A 20,222-nucleotide genomic window follows, 5' to 3' on the forward strand; every position below is an offset into this window, starting at 1 on the left:
TGCCAAGATTTTTAAATAATTAAAGGATGTGGGTTTTGTTGGCTATTGGCAGCATTTATTGTGCTTCTCTAGTTGCCCATGAGAAGGTGGTGTTGAGCTGCTGCCTTGAACCGCTGGAATCCCTGAGGTGTAGCGACAGTGAAGGAACGGTTATATATTCATAGTGTTTTTACAGGTTCCTCATAAGCAGCCTTGTAGCTGAGCAGGGACACTTTAAAAGAATAATCTGATGATGTAATTGGCCGTTTGCACAGACAAACGGGCAGTCTTACATCGCAACCTGTAGTGTTAACATCTTCGAAATAATGCTCTACATTTTGGTTGAACCTCCAAGGCCTAAAAACTCAATCTTGAATCCACCTTCGGAGCGGCAATATGTTTCCAAGTCAGGATGGTGAGTGGCTTGGAGAGGACCTTCCAGGTGATGGTGTTCCCGGGTATCTGCGTCCCTTATCCTTCGAGATTGTGGGTTTGGAAGGTGCTGCCTTAGGAACCTTGGTGAGTTCCTGCAGTGCACCTTGTAGATGGTTCACACTGGTTTTCAGTGGTGGAGGGAGTGAATGTTTGTGGATCGAATATCAATCACGTGGGCAGTTTTTCCCTTGATGGTGTTGAGCTTCTTGCATGTTGTTGGAACTGCACTCATCCAGGCAAGTGGAGAATATTCCATCACAGTCCTGACTGTGCTTGATAGATGTTGGACAGGCTTTGGGGACTTAGGTGGTGAGTTACTTGCCCCAGAATTCCCAGCCACTGACCAGTTCTTGTACCATTGTGTTTATTTGACTAGTCCAGTTCAGGTTCTGCTCAATGGTAACCCCCAGGATATTGATAATGTGATATGAAATGTTATCTCAATGTGCTTATTGTTTCCAACCATTTGCTTTGTAATTTCCCCTTAAAACCCCTCTACCTCTCCCTCTTTCCTTCCCACCATCTGAAGAGTTGGCGGGGAACCCCCCCCCCCCCCCCCCCCCCCAACCCGCTGATACTGCCTGCCTCCCACCATTTCATACTCCAATGGGCGTTAATTGGCATCAGTCAAGACTTCAGCCTCCCCCCCCCCCCCCCCCCCCCGGACAACTCAGCAGGATGTCCCACCTCACAGAGCTGCCACCCAATCTGATTGGCCAACAGATCTCTAGTCCCTGCAGCGGCAGAAGGTTGCTGTCGCTCAAACATGGGTCAACTAGCGTTGCAGCCAAACTCTCAAATTACTGTACAACAATCTCCTTTATTGTACCTTGTATCAAAACTCTGTTCCACAAATGATATCAAAACTCACAGCTTGGACCTAAATGCCACCCGTTAACAGGTGAGGTGATTAGACTCCCTCTTGGTGAATTTCAGTGTCCTCCCTGAGTCGCAGATCCAGGGAATTCGGGCTTACGATGGTTATTCCTGATGTGTTATCTGAGTTGGTCTAACATCGACTGCAACTGGATGCAGTGAGACTCGAATCAGGCTTCCGACACAGGAGATGGGCCAACACTGTTTTATTGAACTTGCTTGTTGCTGTACATAATCTGCTGTGAGTTGACACTTTATTAATCTAAACTGATAACCTCAGACTGGCTTGACCAGACTAGCTCTCTGTCACATGCAGAAGGTGCTCATGGCCTTGTGCACTCGAACTATCTCTGTATCTGTATCCTGTGAGAAGAGGCAGAGTCTTAATGCCTCGTGTGTTTTATAGTGGTAGTGTCCTGTCTGGTGATTGGTTGTTCTGTGTCATGTGTGTTCATTGGTTATCCTTTGTGTCAATCACTGCCTGTCTGCATCTCATTATATCCATGAGTGGATATTATGATAATTCCTACAGGTTATCGCTGCAGAAGTTTCTCTTATCTCATCTTATACAGATCTTGCTGGCACTGATCATGCTTTCAGTCAGAGACTGGTTTCTCTGCAGGTCAGATACATAAACAAAACCCTTCCCACACTCAGAACAGGTGAATGGCCTCTCACGGTGTGACTAATCAATCACTGTCCTTTAGTCATAAGTGCTCCAAGAATCATGACTCTCTCACGGATCGAATTTGTCTCCGGAGCACAACACGGGTCTGTGTTCAATCACTCTCTGTTTAAAGCATAGCAACAGCCCTGCCCAATCAGCTCCTGTGTTCTCTCCCGGGCTGCACATTCTGCTCTTCGCTGCAGTTCTAACCATCAGGCTTTGCTGGTGTCTTTCCGAATACCCATCAGGCTACAAGGTGCAGTGGACAGGGTTGGGATTGTGTGCAGCCCAAGTTCTGTGATTCCAGGAACAGGTAAATCTTGAAGATCTCCGAGTGGAGGTTAGGGGAGCTCTGGGAGGTGCAGGGGGATCAAAGGAGGATTGGGGTGTTGGTGGAGGGGGCAGTGAGAGAGGGTGGCCCAGTGGTTACCGGACCTTAAGGTACGGGCATCTGATGTTAAAAGGGGGCTGCTGATGGAGGCCTGCACGAGGTTTGAACCTGATTTTGCCCTTGTCCTATACCCAACATCTTCTCCCACCAGCCTGAAAATTGAGGCTGAGCAGGAAATAGCCCTTAAAGGCCACAATTAGGGCAGGCTTGGCGAGCTGGCTGAGGTTCTCGTCTGCCCCAATGTAAAATTACACAGGTGTTGGGGCAGATAGGAACACAGCAGGATGCCCACACGAGGACCTTTACCCTTCCTCCACCTACAAACCCAGGGGGGAGCGTAAAATTCTGCCCCTGCATTTTTCCCCAAGCCTTTGGCCGCATATTCTAACATCTCCTGCATCAGATTTTGTTCAGTACTGCTCCTGTCCTGCAGCTTGGGACATTTCGCTATGTTAAAGGCGTTGTATAAATCCAAGTTGTTGTTGTGTTGCCCACTGTGCAAGTTTGGATCAGGAACTTTGGTCAGGGAGAGAAATAAAGCAGCTCAAAATCTGTAGTTCCTCTGACAAACCCCCGCAGTGAAAAGGAGGCAGCATTTAGAATCTACTTTCAACATGCATTGCTTGTTTTTCTTCACCTTCGGGCCATTAATGCTGCTATCTAATTTTCAGGCTTAAGAAATACACGTTCTTCAAACTGCACGGTGCGTTACAGCAAATCCTAAAGCCGACTGGAGTGTCCAGGAGATTCTCAATGCAGGAGGGAAGAAGGGTAGCTGGCAACACGCCTTGTACGGAAAGAGGTATCTTAGGGGAACAATGAAGCAGATTTATATACAACTTTAACCATTTTATTTTACTACAGTCAGGTCACCTGTGTTCTTATTTAGCCTGGAGAAAATATTAATTTTTTGGGTACAGAAGGTACAGAATGAAACTAGAATTGGAGCTTGAAACACACCTGCTGGCACATTTTCTGATGGCAATGTGTGACTGGTTCTGCGAAATGATCACTTGTGCCACATAGAAATTCTGCATTCTTGCACAATCATATAGTTTGACGTCAAGATCAGGTTTGAATAATGTTGGAGTTTGAAACATGCTTTTTACATTTCTAGAATTGAGATCGACTTGATGTTTAAAATGAACAGGAAGCAACTGCTGAATATGAGTGCCGAGTTCTAAAATATCTCTTCAGAAACTCGTCCAGTGGTTTTTCATTTTGGCAGGAATTGCATGACTTTAACTTTGAGTAGTTGAGGAGCCAGTTTGAGAAGAGGGAAGACTTTAGTAATTTTGGCCCAGGATAATTTGTTTTGCTGTGAAATACACTGCCAATGGATCATATTTCTGATTAATCTTAAAAAATTAACTTTTTTTACATTAGATTCTGAAGCTAAAGTAGAAGATCTTGCGGAAGCCAATACTCAGGTACTTCACCACTATGGTGCAGATCGTAGACACTAGCTCACGTCTCCCACACCTAATCGTGCTGTCTGACATGTGAGAGTACATGACTATTCTGAAGACATCTATCAGGTTTGGTGTGGTTATATTGTTCAATGACCACATCATTTTGATGAAGTTCCTGCCGAATTGCATTTCTGCACACCATTGTCTCATTATCATACTGAAACAATGACATATTTCCCCAATATTACTACAGTAGAGAATGTTGTATTAATTGGCCATCTAGCAATGAATGGACAACAGGCTTGACCAACCCGTGACCCTCAGGCTGCAATGTGGCCTGCAATGCCCCTCTAGGTGGCCCGCAGTGATCACTAGCAACATGAGTACATGAAGATGGAGATAGAAATGCTGGAACGCAAAGACCTCCAGTGACAATTCTTTCTCATGGTTCTGGCTGCATTACCTCCAGCTCAATTCTCTAGGCCGCTGTTTGTCTCAGCGCACCCTGCACTCCCCCACTTTTCCAGGCATTCCCTCACTTCTCACGGATTTCACCCATTTCTCATCGCAAAGCCCAATTCTCACTGCGCTCCTCCACGTCTACCAGTATTCTCCATTTTTCACTGCACTCCTTCGGCACTCTCCCACATCTCATGGCACCCCCACTTTTTGCCATTTTATCCCACATCCCCCGCTTCTCACAGCACTACCCTGGTTCTCTGCACTCCCCTCGGTTCACATTGCAGCCTGAGGGTCATGAGTTGGTCAAGCCTGTTGACCATTCATTGCTAGATGGGCGTGGGGGTGTGGGGGGGGGGGGGTGTTTGCGGGGGCATGGGTGCGTATGGGGGGGATGAGCGTGTGTTTCGGCGGGGTATGCATTTGGGTGTCAGCGTATGTGTGGTGGGTGATATGCGGGTGTGTATGGGGAAGTGTGTTGGGGTGTGTGTGTGTGTGTGAGAGAGGAGTCAGCAAGGGGGTGGAGCGATAGGGAGAGAGGAGGTGGCTGGTGGGTGAGAAGTGAGTTTCTGTCTGTCCTGTCTCGGGGTTATCATTCATTCTCACCCCCACCCAGCAACAGTCTCTCTGACCACCCTTACCCTGAGTAAGGGTGAGTGAGTGAGCCTGCGAGTGAGCTGGACATGTGCACACTCACCATTCCACACACTGCTGATCCATCTTTATTTACCGCTCACCTTTAAATGTCAATGTATTGTTGTGACTGTTTTTTTGCTCAGTAAGTTCTTTCTTTTCCTGTGTCTGCATTTTTTGAAATTCCCGTTTATGTTGTGTCAAGTCTTAACTTTCTGAATAATTTTCATCGGCACCCTGAGTGTCAGGAACGCTGAAATATGCCCCCCCCCCCCTCCCCCCCCCAGGAAAGATTGTTCAACCCTGATGTGGAAGATAGATTGAAGTAGAGAGATATTTAGATTTCATTGGCAGGTGTATTGTAGTTGTCGTCAATCACTATTATATGCAATCACCAATGCATATCACAGTAAGAGTAATTTTTGAAACTTTCCAAAGCAGAATTTGCTTATTTGATGTAATACTGACAGTTATTGATGTTGCCATCATAACAAGAATTCACAGGTAGCACGTAAACCCCTCAATTAAGATTTGTCTTGCTTCCAAACAAAAAAAATCACGTTGAAGTTTTCAAACCAGTGTCAAAAATTAAATGAAGCAGCTTCACCCTTCTCCCTGGGTGGCAGGATGGCACAGTGGTTAGCACTGCTGCCTCACTGCCAGGGAGCCGGGTTCAAATCCAGCCTTGGGTGACTGTGTGGAGTTTGTACCCCCCCCCCCCCCCCCCCCCCCCCCCCCCCCCCCCCCCCCCTCCCCAGTCTGCAACGGGTTTCCTCCGGGCGCTTTGGTTTCCTCCTGCTGTCCAAAGATGTGCAGGTTAGGTGGATTGACCGTGCCAAACCTGTCCCTTAGTGCCCAAAAATGTGCAGGTTAAGTGGGGTTATGAGGTAATGGAGATAGGGCAGGGAGTGGCCCTAGGTAAAGTGCTCTTTCAGAGGGTCTGTGCAGAATTAATGAGTCGAATGTCCTCCTTATGCACTGTAGGACTTCTAGGGCTCTTGTATACATGTTTATATATATATAATGTAAAATATATATTTATGGAGAGTGAGAATGGAGAGATATGCATAGTGAGAATGGAGAGATATGGAGAGAGAGAGATATGGAGAGAGAGAGAGATATAGGTAGAGAGAGATATATTTATATATCCTCTTGAGATTGTGGTGGAGAAAGATTCAACGGCTGTTTTCAATAAAAAATTGGATCATTATCTGAAGTGGACAAATAGACAGGGTTATGGGGAAAAAAGCAGGGGAGCGGCACTGGGTTAATTGTTCCTCCAGAGGTATGAAGGGCTAGGTGACCACCATAACCATTCTATCGTTATGCAATTCCTCAGCCTCCCCCCCCCCCCCCCTCCCCCCCACTCAAGTGAGAATTTTTCCTACCTCCTCAACTCCCAACCTCTCTTCCTTTTACGCTCTGAGTTGGAGCTCTGCTTATTTTGCTGTCTTAAACCACAATCATCAATGTTATCGATGCGTTGAGTTCTGCCAAGTAGGTCAAATCGGCCTTTTTGTTTCCAGCAGATGTGCATAAATACTTGACTCCAGGTCCAGTTTGACTGGCTGTACAATAGTATTGGGTTCCTCAGCATTTTGCCTCTGCCAACTCTCCCAAGGGAGAGGAAATTCAGCCAGAAATCCTGCTTCTGATCTTGGCCCAGCTACCCTCCTTGGAACGCAGCCATTTTGGCGCAGTGCTCGACGGCTACTGTTCAGATCCCAGATGAGAACCCAATTATTTGCACTTTGTAAAACTGAGGAAAGGTGTCTGCACTACAGCAGTGATCCATAGGCATCTTTTCATAGAATTTACAGTGCAGAAGGAGGCCATTCAGCCCATCGAGTCTGCACCGGCGCTTGGAAAGAGCACCCTACCCAAGGTTAACACCTCCACCCCATCCCCATAACCCAGTAACCCCACCCAACACTAAGGGCAATTTTGGACACTAAGGGCAATTTATCATGGCCAATCCACCTAACCTGCACATCTTTGGACTGTGGGAGGAAACCGGAGCACCCGGAGGAAACCCACGCACACACTGGAAGGATGTGCAGACTCCGCACAGACAGTGACCCAAGCCAGAATCGAACCTGGGACCTTGGAGCAGTGAAGCGATTGTGCTATCCACAATGCTACCGTGCTGCCTATAAATCACATTAACAACATTAATCACACTAACAACAAAGAAATAGCTTTATAGTTAGCAGTTATTAAATTAAATAAGGAACTCCAATTTACTTTCTAAATCTGACACTAAATATTCCAATTAAGCAAACCAATATAGTTTAAATAACTCTTAGAAATAAAGTTAACCATCAGGTTTTACTTTTTCTCTGTGCAGAGACTGAGAACCTTTCAGGAGACAACTGAAAGCCACTTCTTGGCAGGCTAAAATTGTTTGGTATAATTAATCTACGGACAGACCTGGATCCTCCCTTTTAATTACATAACCTGTACCCAAAGCATACGACATTCTTCTGTCCCCTCCCACAAGACGATCTATGACCTGGTTAGCCAGGATCAAACACAATATCTCTCATAAATTATAGTCGGGCGGCACAGTGGTTAGCACTGTTGTCTCACGCCGCCAAGGACCCGGGTTCGATCCCGGCTCCGGATCACTGTCCATGTGGATGTGCAGGATGGGTGCATTTGCCATGCTAAATTGCACCTTGATTGGAAAACATTAAAAATAAAATAAAAATAATTTATCTACAATCCAGGGACTTCCACAGCAAAACAATATTCGATTAGCCACCTATCTGTAAACATGTAAATGCTTCCCAAATCTATCAGCAGAACACTCTCCCCTGCAAAATCAAGGATTACCTCACATTTAAGAACCCTCAATCATAGCTTTAGCAAACATACTGCATCTTTCTTTTTACCAAACAATTTTATTGAGGTATTTTTTGGCATTGTAAACAGTTACAGGTTACAGAAATATGCAAACAACAACGGAAAACCAACACTTCAACCAAACCATAGTGCACACAACCGCCCCTCTCCCATAAACACTACCCGTCTATTTGTCTCTCCTACTCTCCTCTAACCCCCCCCCTCACTGCTGACATTCAATCTCCCGTAAAGAAGTTGATGAATGGTTGCCACCTTCGGGCAAACCCCAGTACAGATCCCCTCAAGGCGAACTTGATTTTTTCCATACCCAGAAAACTCGACATGTCCCAAAGCCATAGTTCGGTCTTCAGGGGTTTTGAGTCCCTCCATGCCAGCAGTATTTGTCGCCGGGCTATCGGGGAAGCAAAGGCCAGAACATCGGCCTCTTTCTCCTCCTGGACTCTCGGGCCTTCCTAAATCCCGAAAATTGCCACCTCAGGACTCATCACCACCCTTGTTTTCAGTAGCCGGGACATGACGCCCGCAAATCCCTCCCAGTACCCCCTAAGCTTAGGACATGCCCAAAACATGTGTACGTGGTTCGCTGGTCCTCCCGCGCATCTAGCGCACTTGTCCTCTACCCCAAAGAGTTTGCTCATCTGAGCCACCGTCATGTGGGCCCAGTGAACGACCTTAAACTGAATCAGGCTGAGCCTGGCACTTGTTGCGGTTGAGTTTACCCTACTCAGGGCTTCCGCCCATACCCCGCCCTCCATCTCCCCGCCGAGTTCCTCCTCCCATTTGAGTTTCAATTCCTCCATCTGGGACTCTTTCCCCCTTCATGAGCACCTTGTAAATATCCGAGACTCTACCCTCTCCTCCTTCTCCTCTAGAGACTATCCTGTCCTGGATCCCTATTGGCGGGAGGCGTGGGAAGGATGGGACCTGTCTGTGTATAAAGTCCCGCACCTGTAAGTACCTAAAATCATTTCCCCTTACCAGCCCAAATTTCTCCTCCAACGCCCTCCAGCTCGCAAAGCTCCCCTCCAGGAACATATCACCCACCCTCCTCAACCCCGCCCGCCGCCATGTTCTGAACCCTCCATCCATGATCCCGGGGGCGAATCGACGGTTATCACATATTGGAGCCCAGACCGACGCATCCACCTCCCTTACATGTTTCCTCCACTGGCCCCATATCCGCAGGGCTGCCCCCACTACCGGGCTGGTGGAGTACCTGGCCGACGAAAGTGGTAGGGGAGCCGTGACCAGGGCTGCCAAGCTTTGCCCCTGCATGAAGCCGCCTCCACCCGTTCCCAAATAGACTCCGTACCCACCATCCATTTCCTTATCATGGCTATGTTAGCCGCCCAGCAATAGTTGATCAGATTTGGCAACACCAGTCCCCCTCGCTTCGGTTCGTTTCCAGCATCGCCTTCCTCACCCGCGGGGATCTTCCCGCCCAGACAAAGCTCATAATGATTTTGCTGGTCCTTTTGAAGAAGGACCGCGGGATAAAGATCGGGAGGCACTGAAAAATGAACAGGAATCTTGGGAGGATTGTCATCTTTACCTTCTGCACCCTCCCCGCAAGTGATAGCGGGAGTGCATCCCATCTCTGAAACTCCCTCTTCATTTCTTCCACCACTCTAGTCAAATTTAACTTATGTAACCGGCCCAGTCTCATGCCACCTGTATACCCAAGTAGTGGAAACTTTCCCCAGCCAGTCTAAATGGCAGCTCCTTCAGCCTATTGTCCTGGCCCCTTGCCTGCACCACAAGCATCTCACTCTTGCTCATATTTAATTAGTTCCTTGAGAACTGGCCAAACCTTCTCAGTGTTTCCAGTATATTGTCCATCGCGGCCAGTGGGTCCGACACGTATAGGAGCAGGTCGTCCGCATAGAGGGAGACCTTGTCCCCCCCCCCCCCCCCCAGTCATTCCCTAGCACCCCTTTGCAGCTCTCAGAGCAATCGGCAACGGTTCTATGGCCAGTGCGAACAGCAATGGGGAGAGTGGGCATCCCTGTCTGGTCCCACGATGTAGTCTGAAATAATCTGACATCGTCCTGTTCATCCTTACGCTAGCTTTTGGGGCCTGGTACAATAGTCTGACCCAATTAACCAGTCCCTCCCCGAACCCAAACCGTCCGAGTACCTCCCACAAATAGCCCCACTCCACCCGGTCAAAAGCCTTCTCAGCGTCCATTGCCACCACTACCTCCACCTCCTTGCCCGTGGGGGGCATCATAATCACGTTAATCTTTTCAAGTTGGCTGCCAGCTGTCTGCCTTTAACAAACCCTGTCTGGTCGTCCTCAATCACCTCCGGTACACAGTCCTCAATTCTAATCACCAGGACCTTGGCGTCCACATTAATCAGGGAGATTGGCCTGTATGATCCACAGGATTCCTTGTCCCGCTTTAATATCAGCGAGATGGTGGCCTGCGACATTGTCGGAGGTATGGTCCCTCTGTCCCTCGCCTCATTTAAAAACCCTGGTCAGCACCGGCCTCACTATCTCCGAGAACCTTTTGTAGAACTCCTACCGGGTATCCATCCAGTCCCGGGGCTTTACCTGACTGCATGGCCTTTAGGCCCCCCAGTACCTCCTCCGCTCTAATCTGGGCCCCAGCCCGTCCACTAGTCCCCTGCCCACTTTTGAGAAGGTTAGTCCGTCCAGGAACCGTTTCATCTCCTCCGGCTCCTCCGGGGATTCTGAAGTGTAGAGCTCACTATAAAAGTCCTGAAACACCTTATTCAGTCCTGGCAGGAACATACTGCATCTTAAACCCATTTTTTAAATAACATCAGTGCAACAAATAAAATGTAACCATTTCTTACATTCACCACTCTGCTGACACTGTTGGATGTCCAGGAGCGTGATCCATCGCCCTCAGGACAAGGAGGGGAAAATAATTTATAGAAAATCAGTTGAAGTAGATCATTGCCCAACAGTGCACAGCTGGAAAATTAAATTCTTCCCACGTAAGTCGTGTCCCAATCGTTTTCTGTGGGAAATATTTTAATAATATCAGAAAAAAATTAGAAAATCCAACTGTTGGGAAAGGGTGGGCAGGATTTTCCAATCTCAACCGCCCAAAGACCAAAAATTCCCATCCGAGGTCAACGGGCCTTTAACTGACCGGCCAAATTTTACGTCCCACCTGCGGCCACTCCTGCAGCGGGACAGGGCCAGAAAATTCACCCCCAGGATAAAGACAAGAGATCTTTGTAAATTGTAACAAACTGTATCCGGGGCGGACCAAACTCTTACTATGTGTTTCAGATGTTCTCAGTGTCCTGCCTTGCTTTGTACAATTTGTACTAGCAATGTGTGACACATTGGCCGATAAGTCAAATCAGTTGCTAAGACATACATCTTTGTTGTAGACAAGAATTGACGAACTGGAAGACGAAGTGGATAAAATGAATGAACACTTGGCTCTTGACACAATCAAGGTTTCAGAGTGCAAGCAACAGGTAGAACATTTGGAGGAGGAACTAAGGATCCAGGCTAACTTGGCAGAGGTATGGATCTAGATTAAACCACAGTAGATACCAAAAGCAGTTGGATAGGATTTTTCCGACTTTTGTTTGGTTCTTGCGGAAAACAGTATTTTTTTTACTGCCTTAGTATTCATTTTTGCTCTTTCCTGGAACACCACAGATTTGAGCATGCGGACATACAAGTTAGGAGCAGGATTTGGTCGCTCGACCCACACCAACATTCAGTATGATGGCTGGTCTGATTGTAACCTCACCACCACAAGGGGCTCGTTTAGCACACTGGGACTGGTTTAGCACACTGGGCTAAATCACTGGCTTTTAAAGCAGACCAAGGCAGGCCAGCAGCATGGTTCAATTCCCATTCCAGCCTCCCCGAACAGGTGCCGGAATGTGGCGACTAGGGGCTTTTCACAGTAACTTCATTGAAGCCTACTCGTGACGATAAACGATTTTCATTTCATTTTTCATTTCAAAATGCTGCCTACACCCGATAATCTTTCACCCCTTGTTCATCAAGAATCTATCTAGCTCTGCCTTAAATTAATCGAAAGATTCTCCTTTCACTGCCTTTTTGAGGAAGCATTCCAGAGATTTACCACCCTCTGAGAGAGAGAGAAAGTCTCCCCTGTCTTAAATGAGTGACCCCTTATTTTTGAACAGTGCCCCCTGGTCCCAGATTCTAGATTCTCCGTCGATATGGGTCATGACCTTGGCGGTTTCGATCAAACCGCCACTTAATCTTCTAAACTCTAGTAGATACAAACCTAATCTTTCCAATCTTTCCCCGGCCATCCTTTGTATTAATCTAGTAAACCTTCTCTGAACTGTTTCTAATGCATTTACATTTTCCTTTGAAAAGGAGACCAATAAAAATATTTATAAAGAAAAACCAGTATTCCCAGATGCGGTCTCACCAATGTGCTCTACAACTGAAGCATAACCTCCCTATTTTTGTAATCAATTCCTCTCACTGTGAACAATAACATTCTATTAACTTTTCTAATTACTTGCTGAACCTGTACGCTAGCCTTTAATAATTCATTCACTAGGACACCCAGATCCCTCTGCAATCTCTCACCATTTGGATAATATGCTCTTTTATTCTTGCTGCCAAAATGGACAATTTCTCATATGCGAACATTGCACTCCTTTGCCAGAGTTTTGCCCACCCACCTAACCTACCTATCCCTTTTTTAGCCTGCTTACATCCTCTTCACAACTTACTTGCCTACTTACCTTTGAATCGTCAGCAAATTTAGCCACCATACCTTCAGTCCCTTCATCCAAGTCTTTTATATAAATTGTAAAAAAGGCTGAGGCCCCAGCACTTATCCCTGCGGCACACCACTTGTCACATCTTGCCAGTCAGCTCTGTTTCTTGTTAGTTAGCCAACTGATCCAACAGCGTCCATAGTGGAATAGGCATTTGATAGCTGAGTAAAACATGAATAAAACCCAGTCACTCTGATTGTTTATACCCAGAATGCACAATACGTCACTTCTACATTAAAAGTAAGAACTAACTAGTCAATCAACCAGGGTTACAAGAGTGACTCTGAAAATACAGTGCTAATATTTTATTCAGCTAATATTTTTACAAAACCTCCTGCTCATATTTCGCGTCAACATACTTGTCTGTGGAAAAAATGCATTCCATGTAATAAGTTTTGTTTTTGAGGAAGAGAGAAAGATGCTTTATGAATGACATCGGTAAAAAGAAACTGGGAAGTCGCTGAGCCAAAGAAGAGGTGACCAAAGGTGTGGGAAAAGTCTTGAGGAAGATTTTAAAGAATAAGAAGGGCATTGAGGGAATTCCAGAGCATGGGGCCCCGTGTGACTGAAGCCACCGCCATCCATAATGGACTGATTAAGAAGAGAATGCATAAGAAATGAGATTCAATGAGCCTGATACAGTTTAAGGTGGTGCATATGACTCGGGAGACAATGAGTGGGTTCTTTCAGGGGGTAGTAGATGAGTGTGAGAGGTGTGGGCAGGCCCAGTGAATGATGTGTACATGTTTTGGAGTTTGTGAACATAGAACAGTACAGCACAGAACAGGCCCTTCGGCCCTCGATGTTGTGCCGAGCCATGATCACCCTACTCAAACTCACGTATCCACCCTATACCCATAACCCAATAACCCCCCCCCCCCACCTTACTTTTTAGGACACTACGGACAATTTAGCATGGCCAATCCACCTAACCCGCACATCTTTGGACTGTGGGAGGAAACCGGAGCACCCGGAGGAAACCCACGCACACACGGGGAGGACGTGCAGACTCCACACAGACAGTGACCCAGCCGGAATCTAACCTGGAGCTGTGAAGCATTTATGCTAACCACCAGCATAGAATGTGAAGATTCTGGGCGGGGGTGTTTGTGGTCTTTGCCAATGTAGTGGAGGAGGAGGACCTGGACCCTTTGGTGGCGATATTTGCGGTTTCAGAGAAACCGGAGCTCATGGGAAGGAGGGAAGCCGATCTTGGGGGTGAAAAAGGGAAAATAAATCGGTACAGACTGTATAGTTGATTGTTGGGAAGTATGTTTCTCGGGGTGGTTATTTGCTGTAACCTGTTTTGATACACGTTTGTAACAAAATACATTTTTTTAAAAAAGAAATGAGTTTCAGACGCACCTTCTCAAAGACACCTCGTCCTGTCAATGCAGGACCTGATTTGTGATGCATTCCCCATCTAGAATTATTGTTTTGCTCGAAGGAATGTGGTGTCTGTAGAGTTTCTGTAAGTAACTTGACTAATCCTGTCCGAAATCTTAGGTGTTTGTCGTGTTTGAGCTGCAATCTTTTAATTGTTTCAGGAGCCCGGAGATGGATGTGAGTTGCCTCTTGAAGATTTCGGCAAACTGTTGGAAAACCTGTCGCAGGCAAGGGACATGTTGTCAATGTTGCATTTGCAGAGAGGTTGTGTACTGAACAGGATAACAGAACTGGAATCTGAATTAGCAGAGCTTCACACAGCACTGGAGAACAACCCATCCGGAACTTCAAACCTGTGAACAGAAGCATGGTCAGGAAGTGAGGCATAAAGTCAAGGAAGATTAAACTGAAGAACTTGTAACATGAAGCTTAAATAATTATGATTACCACTTTATTTGAGTAATCAAACAAGAAACAATTTTGATCTGCCCTCAAAATCAACATTGACTGGAGCCTAATGCTAAAACAATCCCCTCGACACACCCTTCCAACCTAACTCAGTCATCTACCAAGTTTGAAACCTGGTCCTTCTAATAATTTCATAGAATTTACAGTGCAGAAGGAGGCCATTCAGCCCATTGAGTCTGCACCGGTTCTTGTAAAGAGCACCCTACTTAAGCTCCATGCCTCCACCCTATCCCCTTTATTCCCTTTATTTCCGTAACCCAGTAACCCCACCTAACCTTTTTGGACACTAAGGGCAATTTAGAATGGCCAATCCACCTAACCTGCACATCTTTGGACTGTGGCAGGAAACCAGAGCACCCGGAGGAAACCCACGCACACACTGAGAGAACATGCAGACTCCACACAGACAGTGACCCAAGCTGGGAATCGAACCTGGGACCCTGGAGCTGTGGAGCAACTGTGCTAACCACTATGCTACTGTGCTACCCCGATTCAAATGGTCAGGTCTGTGTCAGTCCTGTGTTACATACTGTCAGGTGGATGTACCTTTAAGAAATGGGTGTTGATCAAATAGCTGCAGTGACGTCAGTGTGTGGGTGGAGCTGGGCTGACTGTCTTTCACTTGCGTTTTGAGCTGTAAAGCTGCTTAGTGGCTCTGTTTTTGGTTTTGTTTTCAGAGTTGGAGAGCTGTATTCAAAGCAAGCAGATGTGTAATGATCTCTCTCTCCACAAGCTAAAGAATGTCATTTGATATTTTCAAAGTATTACATGTTTCTGTAGCACGGTAGCATAGTGGTTAGCACAGTTGCTTCACAGTCCAGGGTCCCAGGTTCAATACCCGGCTGGGTCACTGGCTGTGTGGAGTCTGCATGTTCTCCCTGTGTGTGCGTCGGTTTCCTCCGGGTGCTCCGGTTTCCCCCTATAGTCTAAAGATGTGCGGGTTAGGTGGATTGGCCATGATAAATTGCCCTTAGTGTCCGGAAAAAAAAGGTTCAATGGGGGTTACTGGGTTAGGGTAAATATGTGGGCTTGAGTAGGGTGCTCTTTGTAAGGGCCGGTGCACTTGATGGGCCGAATGGCCTCCTTCTGCACTGTAAATTCTATGAAATCTTGTAGAGAATTAAACCTGCTAACTTTGTTAAAAAAGGGTTTAACTTATGGATGTTGCTAAGAAAGGTATTAAGGGTTACCTATAAAGTATTGTACCTATGGGGTTGTGTGTGTTGGTGGTTGATAAGTTGTTTACTGTGTGTTTATAAAATGTTAACTGGGTTCATAGAATAAACATTGTTTTGTTTTAAACATACTTAAGGGGTGGGACCCTCCGCCCCGCCGCGCCACATTTCTGCCCCGACCGGCTGGCAGGATTCTCCGTTGGGCCGGTCGGTCAATGAGGTTTCCCATTGTGGGGCAGCCCCACACCATCGGGAAACCCCCGGGCACCGGCAAAACGGAGAATCAAGCCGATTTGAGATCTCTGTTGCATAACACCTGGAGAGTGGACCCTTGTGCTCCCCATAACCAAAATCTATTCAAAGTCGTGGGTCAGGTGAACTCCATGATACACTTTGGAGTTTTCTAAACCATGGCCCATAACAATACAGGGAGTGTATCACACAATTGATAAAGTAACATGCAGTATTTACTCATCAAGTTTCACCAATTTATTCAATTTCTCTATTTTGTTCTTGCACAAATGTTTTGGGCAACCCTGGATAACTAAAGAAAATGTACCCATGAGTTAGAGATAATCTAAATGGCAGGATTTTACATGTCCTGGTCAGGCACACGCTCGACCTGGAATAGAGTAAAGTAGTGCTTGATTACGTTGGGCACGTTATGCGACATCACTCCGCACTCGTGAGATATTTCAGTCGGCAGACACCGATGTAAATCTGCATCTTGCCCACCAAAACTTATGGAGCAAATTGAAGGGATTGTCTGCCCTATTTCCTGGAAAATTACATTCCCCGTGCAGGTTTTTTTAGGTCATCGAATGGGTAGATAGGAAGTCCGGTTTTCAACTCTTTTCTATCACAGCTGGGAGGGGAAAGGTGCGTCACCTCAGTCTGAATGCCCCTTCAGATTTTGGACACACTCCCCTTCGGAACTTAGGAGTATCAGTCCCCCCCCCCCCCCCCACCCGCCAGGGAATCCCTGATCATCCCACGCCCGGCATTTACCTTGGAAACGGTCCTGTGACAATTCTACCCAAGCCGTTTGCTCGTGGAACATATTGGGGTCAACCTAACCTAACATTCTCCTCCTCCTCGGGTACCATGCTACCATTGCCTTCTGTAGTATAACCAATCAGGAAACTCTCCTGGTCTTTCACCACCTACTGCCAGGGGTATCGGAAGGATTTATCTTCCTGTTGGGCCATGACACGCACACCACCTTCCTTGACCATCAAGCCCCAAACTGGGACTTTAACTCAGAGCTTCTGACTAAGAGCTAGGGACACAGCCACTCACCATAAGATCCCCATAACCTAACATCACCATTTACTTTGTAAAGAATAATCTGAGTTAATTCTGTTCTTGTAACAGGGAAGGCATATTTGAAGGGAACGCAGATCCACTGACCCTCCACACAGGAATGAACAATTATCCCTTTAGTAATTTAATATATGCAAGGCCTAGAAGCAGAGGCTTTATTACTTCAACCCACTTTCATCTATAGAATGCCACCTTTTCACTTAGAATTATGTTCAGTGGAACTATCTCACTCAAAGCTGCCTTTATTGAAATTTTACATCAGAAATACAGCTAAATAGTGTTGAGTATGAGTCCTCATATTTTAATTCCGTATAACAGGAAGCAAAAGGAATTAAAACTTGTTCTGTGGGCTAAAATAGGACCAAGCTCTCATCTATTTAGTATTTGTGCTGAAATCCGGTTAGTGTTATCTCACTGGTCAATCACTTCTGAAGATTATCACCAGGAGAATGCAAGATTGCTGCTCCATAAAACACTAGGCCTGTGTTGTCATGTTCCTTCAAGGGGAAGTTTTGATTGTTCATTATTTCACCAAGCTGTTGTGATTCAGATTTCAGTACAGCACAAAGTTCTAGTTTATTTTGCGGAGATCTCTTAGAACACACTTTCCCTATTATACAATTTGTTTATTTTGAAATGAGCATTACCTCTCTTTCTTCCCATTTCATTTCATTGGCCTACTGCCCAACTAGAGCAGAAAAGGTAGCCAAGTAAACAAACGGCTCAGACTCCCTGCGTGAAAACAAAATGCAATCGTACTCATTTGTTTCTCTTTAATTTTTCCTCCCTTTGAGAGGAAAGAGTAGGGCTTTCAATGATTTATGTGACCATATCACTGAGAGGAACTAACATTGAGACCCCAAAGTATGGGTAGTTTATCACTGCGCAGCATTGCTTTTCCCTCCTCTCCACAGTATTCCTGATTCTATCCACCACTCTCCAGTTGGCACATTAAAGCATTTGCCGGCAGATCCTTCAGCCATTATGTCACCTCACTCTGGAATTCTCCAGCTGAAACCCTCCAACTTTGCTACATACATCAGTCCCAACCTTCCAAAAGAGAACTCGACAACACCTCCATGTCCAATCGTTCCTTGTGGTGCCCTCCATTTACTCCCACTTCATGTTCTGTATTTGCTACTGGGAGTTCGAAGCAATTACAAAGTGTCGAGAGAGAGAGAACAGAATTCAAAGTGGTGTCATGTACGTTAAATTAAATTTGCAAAATAATAATCTTGTTTGTGAACCCCAGAACATATATTCAGTCAGCTTGTGTAGTAATGTGGTCATTTAGAAATGTTAAACCTCGAGTTTGTTGATGAGTTGTACATTAATGTGCACAGTGAGATAGCAATGTCAGTGTGTGTGGAAAAATACAGTAAATTGTATTTAAGGAAATACTGAGAGTGTGGTTTATACATGACAAATACAATCACAGCAGCAATCTAATCTCCCCCTCCCAAATGTCACACTTGAGAAATCTGGATGGCATTCTGAAGGTGCACGCCAAGCTTGATATTTCAGAATTCTAAATTCTAAGTGCGTGAGAATAAATATCAAGGCTGACACTCGGATGTAGTACTGAGCATATAGTACACTCTCATAGGGGCCCTCTTTTGGATTAGATGTTAAACCAAGACCCCATCTGCCTTCTTGGGTGGCTGGCACTATTTTGAAGAAGTGGGGTGCGGTTGAGTTAACTCCATGGTCCTGCCCAATATGTATCCCTGCAATCAACTTCACAGAAAACAGACTAATCAATATCACATTAATGTTTGTGAGTTTGCTGAGTATCTATTGGCTGTCCCATTTTCTATGTTACCATAGTGACTACTCTTCAAAAAGCACTTTTGAGATGTCTGATTGTCATGATATGCAGACATGAGATAATGATATACAGACAGGCAGCTAATGAGTACAGAGAATAGGACATGACCAATGAGCAGGCAGGACACTCGGGGGTGATATCTCACTATAAAAGGCACGAGGCACTCACACTCCGCCTCTTTCCACTGATGAACATCTACAGAGTGAGTCAGGGTGTATGTACAGTATCACACCTCCAGCACGTGGCTAAGAGCTAGTCAGGTTCAGTCAGACAGAGTAACCACACTTGGGTTAGCAGAGAGTTGAACACATAGAGAACTGTGCTACTGGTTCAATACATCAGATTGAACTAACTTCAAGGTCTGGAGTATCTTTTGGCTAAAGCTGCATCTAGTTGCAGCCTGTGTTATCCCAGAGTACATAACACAACACGGATGTTTGTGAAAAGCACTATACAAATGCAATTTTTTTTTTTAAAGCCCACTGAAGTAACTTGAAGAAACTGCTTTTCTGAGTGACATTGGGTTAGTGGCCCATTGTACTGCAGATGGATAAAGCATTGTGTTGTGCAACAAACATGTAAACTATAACCTGTGAAAATCAGAATGTTTCCCATTTTCAGGTACTTTCACTCGTGGTTCTATATCATATCATTGGTGGTCCAACAGTGAGGTATCAGGTCCCTAACAATTCAGGGGGAAAGTTGGCCTCTGAATTTGAGCAGCACCTATTTTTGGGCACCTCATCCACCGGGTACTAACCACCTGGGATTGAGTTTCTTGGCTCCCATTGTCATGAAGAAGGTGCAGTGGTAGGAGGGCACACTGATTCATGCACTAAAGTGCAGTTAAGTGATTGAGTAAGCTCACAAGGCTGTGGGGGAGGAACAAAAGGACCTGGGCATGTCATCAGGATGGGAGGCTGGAAGGTCAGGAAAGAAAATCACAAGGGTGTGCAGTATTGCTGGCTGAACATCAATGTTGATGGGCCTGGAGATCAGAGTAAGGAGTGAAGCTCGAGACATCAGAACGGAGACCAGCATTGATTGAGATGAGTCCCAACCTTTTGCCTATTCGGTGCTTCCTGGCGTTAGTTTTTCCCAAGGCACTCAGCACTGGTACTGCCGGCTTGGGCACAAGCCTAAAAGGGGGTTGAGGCAGCCACGAGGCCTGTTATTTGCATGTTATAATTGCCTAAAAGCTTCTGATATGGGTAAAGGATGCCTCTTGTTTGATCCCTTACTAAATGGTGTCCAGCAGCAGAATTGTACTCCTACTAATTTGGACAGAAAATGGCGCACATTGTATCAAAATCCCAGGCCCTATGGAGCCAATTGTCTAACCCGTTGCCGTTTTTTGTCTTTGGTCATCCCCATGTACACATCCGAGTGGCCCCATACATTAGTTTTGCTGCATCACATTCTATTATAGCCACTTGAAAGGAGGACAGCACGGTGGCGCAGTGGGTTAGCCCTGCTGTCTCACGGCGTCGAGGTCCAGGTTCGATCCCGGCTCTGGGTCACTGCCCGTGTGGAGTTTGCACATTCTCCCTGTGTTTGCGTGGGT

General features: G+C 46.0%; 1 protein-coding gene across 1 annotated transcript in view; it reads left to right on the plus strand.

Moving 5' to 3' along the window:
* Positions 1 to 14,478, plus strand: part of LOC119954022 — a 163,331-nt gene extending 148,853 nt beyond the window's left edge. The window contains exons 45-48 of the mRNA XM_038778798.1: positions 3,020 to 3,150; positions 3,735 to 3,778; positions 11,090 to 11,227; positions 14,026 to 14,478. Of these exons, the coding sequence (XP_038634726.1) occupies positions 3,020 to 3,150; positions 3,735 to 3,778; positions 11,090 to 11,227; positions 14,026 to 14,223 (511 nt within the window). The 3' untranslated portion in view covers positions 14,224 to 14,478. The remainder of the gene's footprint in view (positions 1 to 3,019; positions 3,151 to 3,734; positions 3,779 to 11,089; positions 11,228 to 14,025) is intronic.
* The last annotated feature ends 5,744 nt before the right edge of the window (positions 14,479 to 20,222 follow it).

Source organism: Scyliorhinus canicula, chromosome 19 (genome assembly GCF_902713615.1).
Source record: "Scyliorhinus canicula chromosome 19, sScyCan1.1, whole genome shotgun sequence".
Lineage (NCBI taxonomy): Eukaryota > Metazoa > Chordata > Chondrichthyes > Carcharhiniformes > Scyliorhinidae > Scyliorhinus > Scyliorhinus canicula.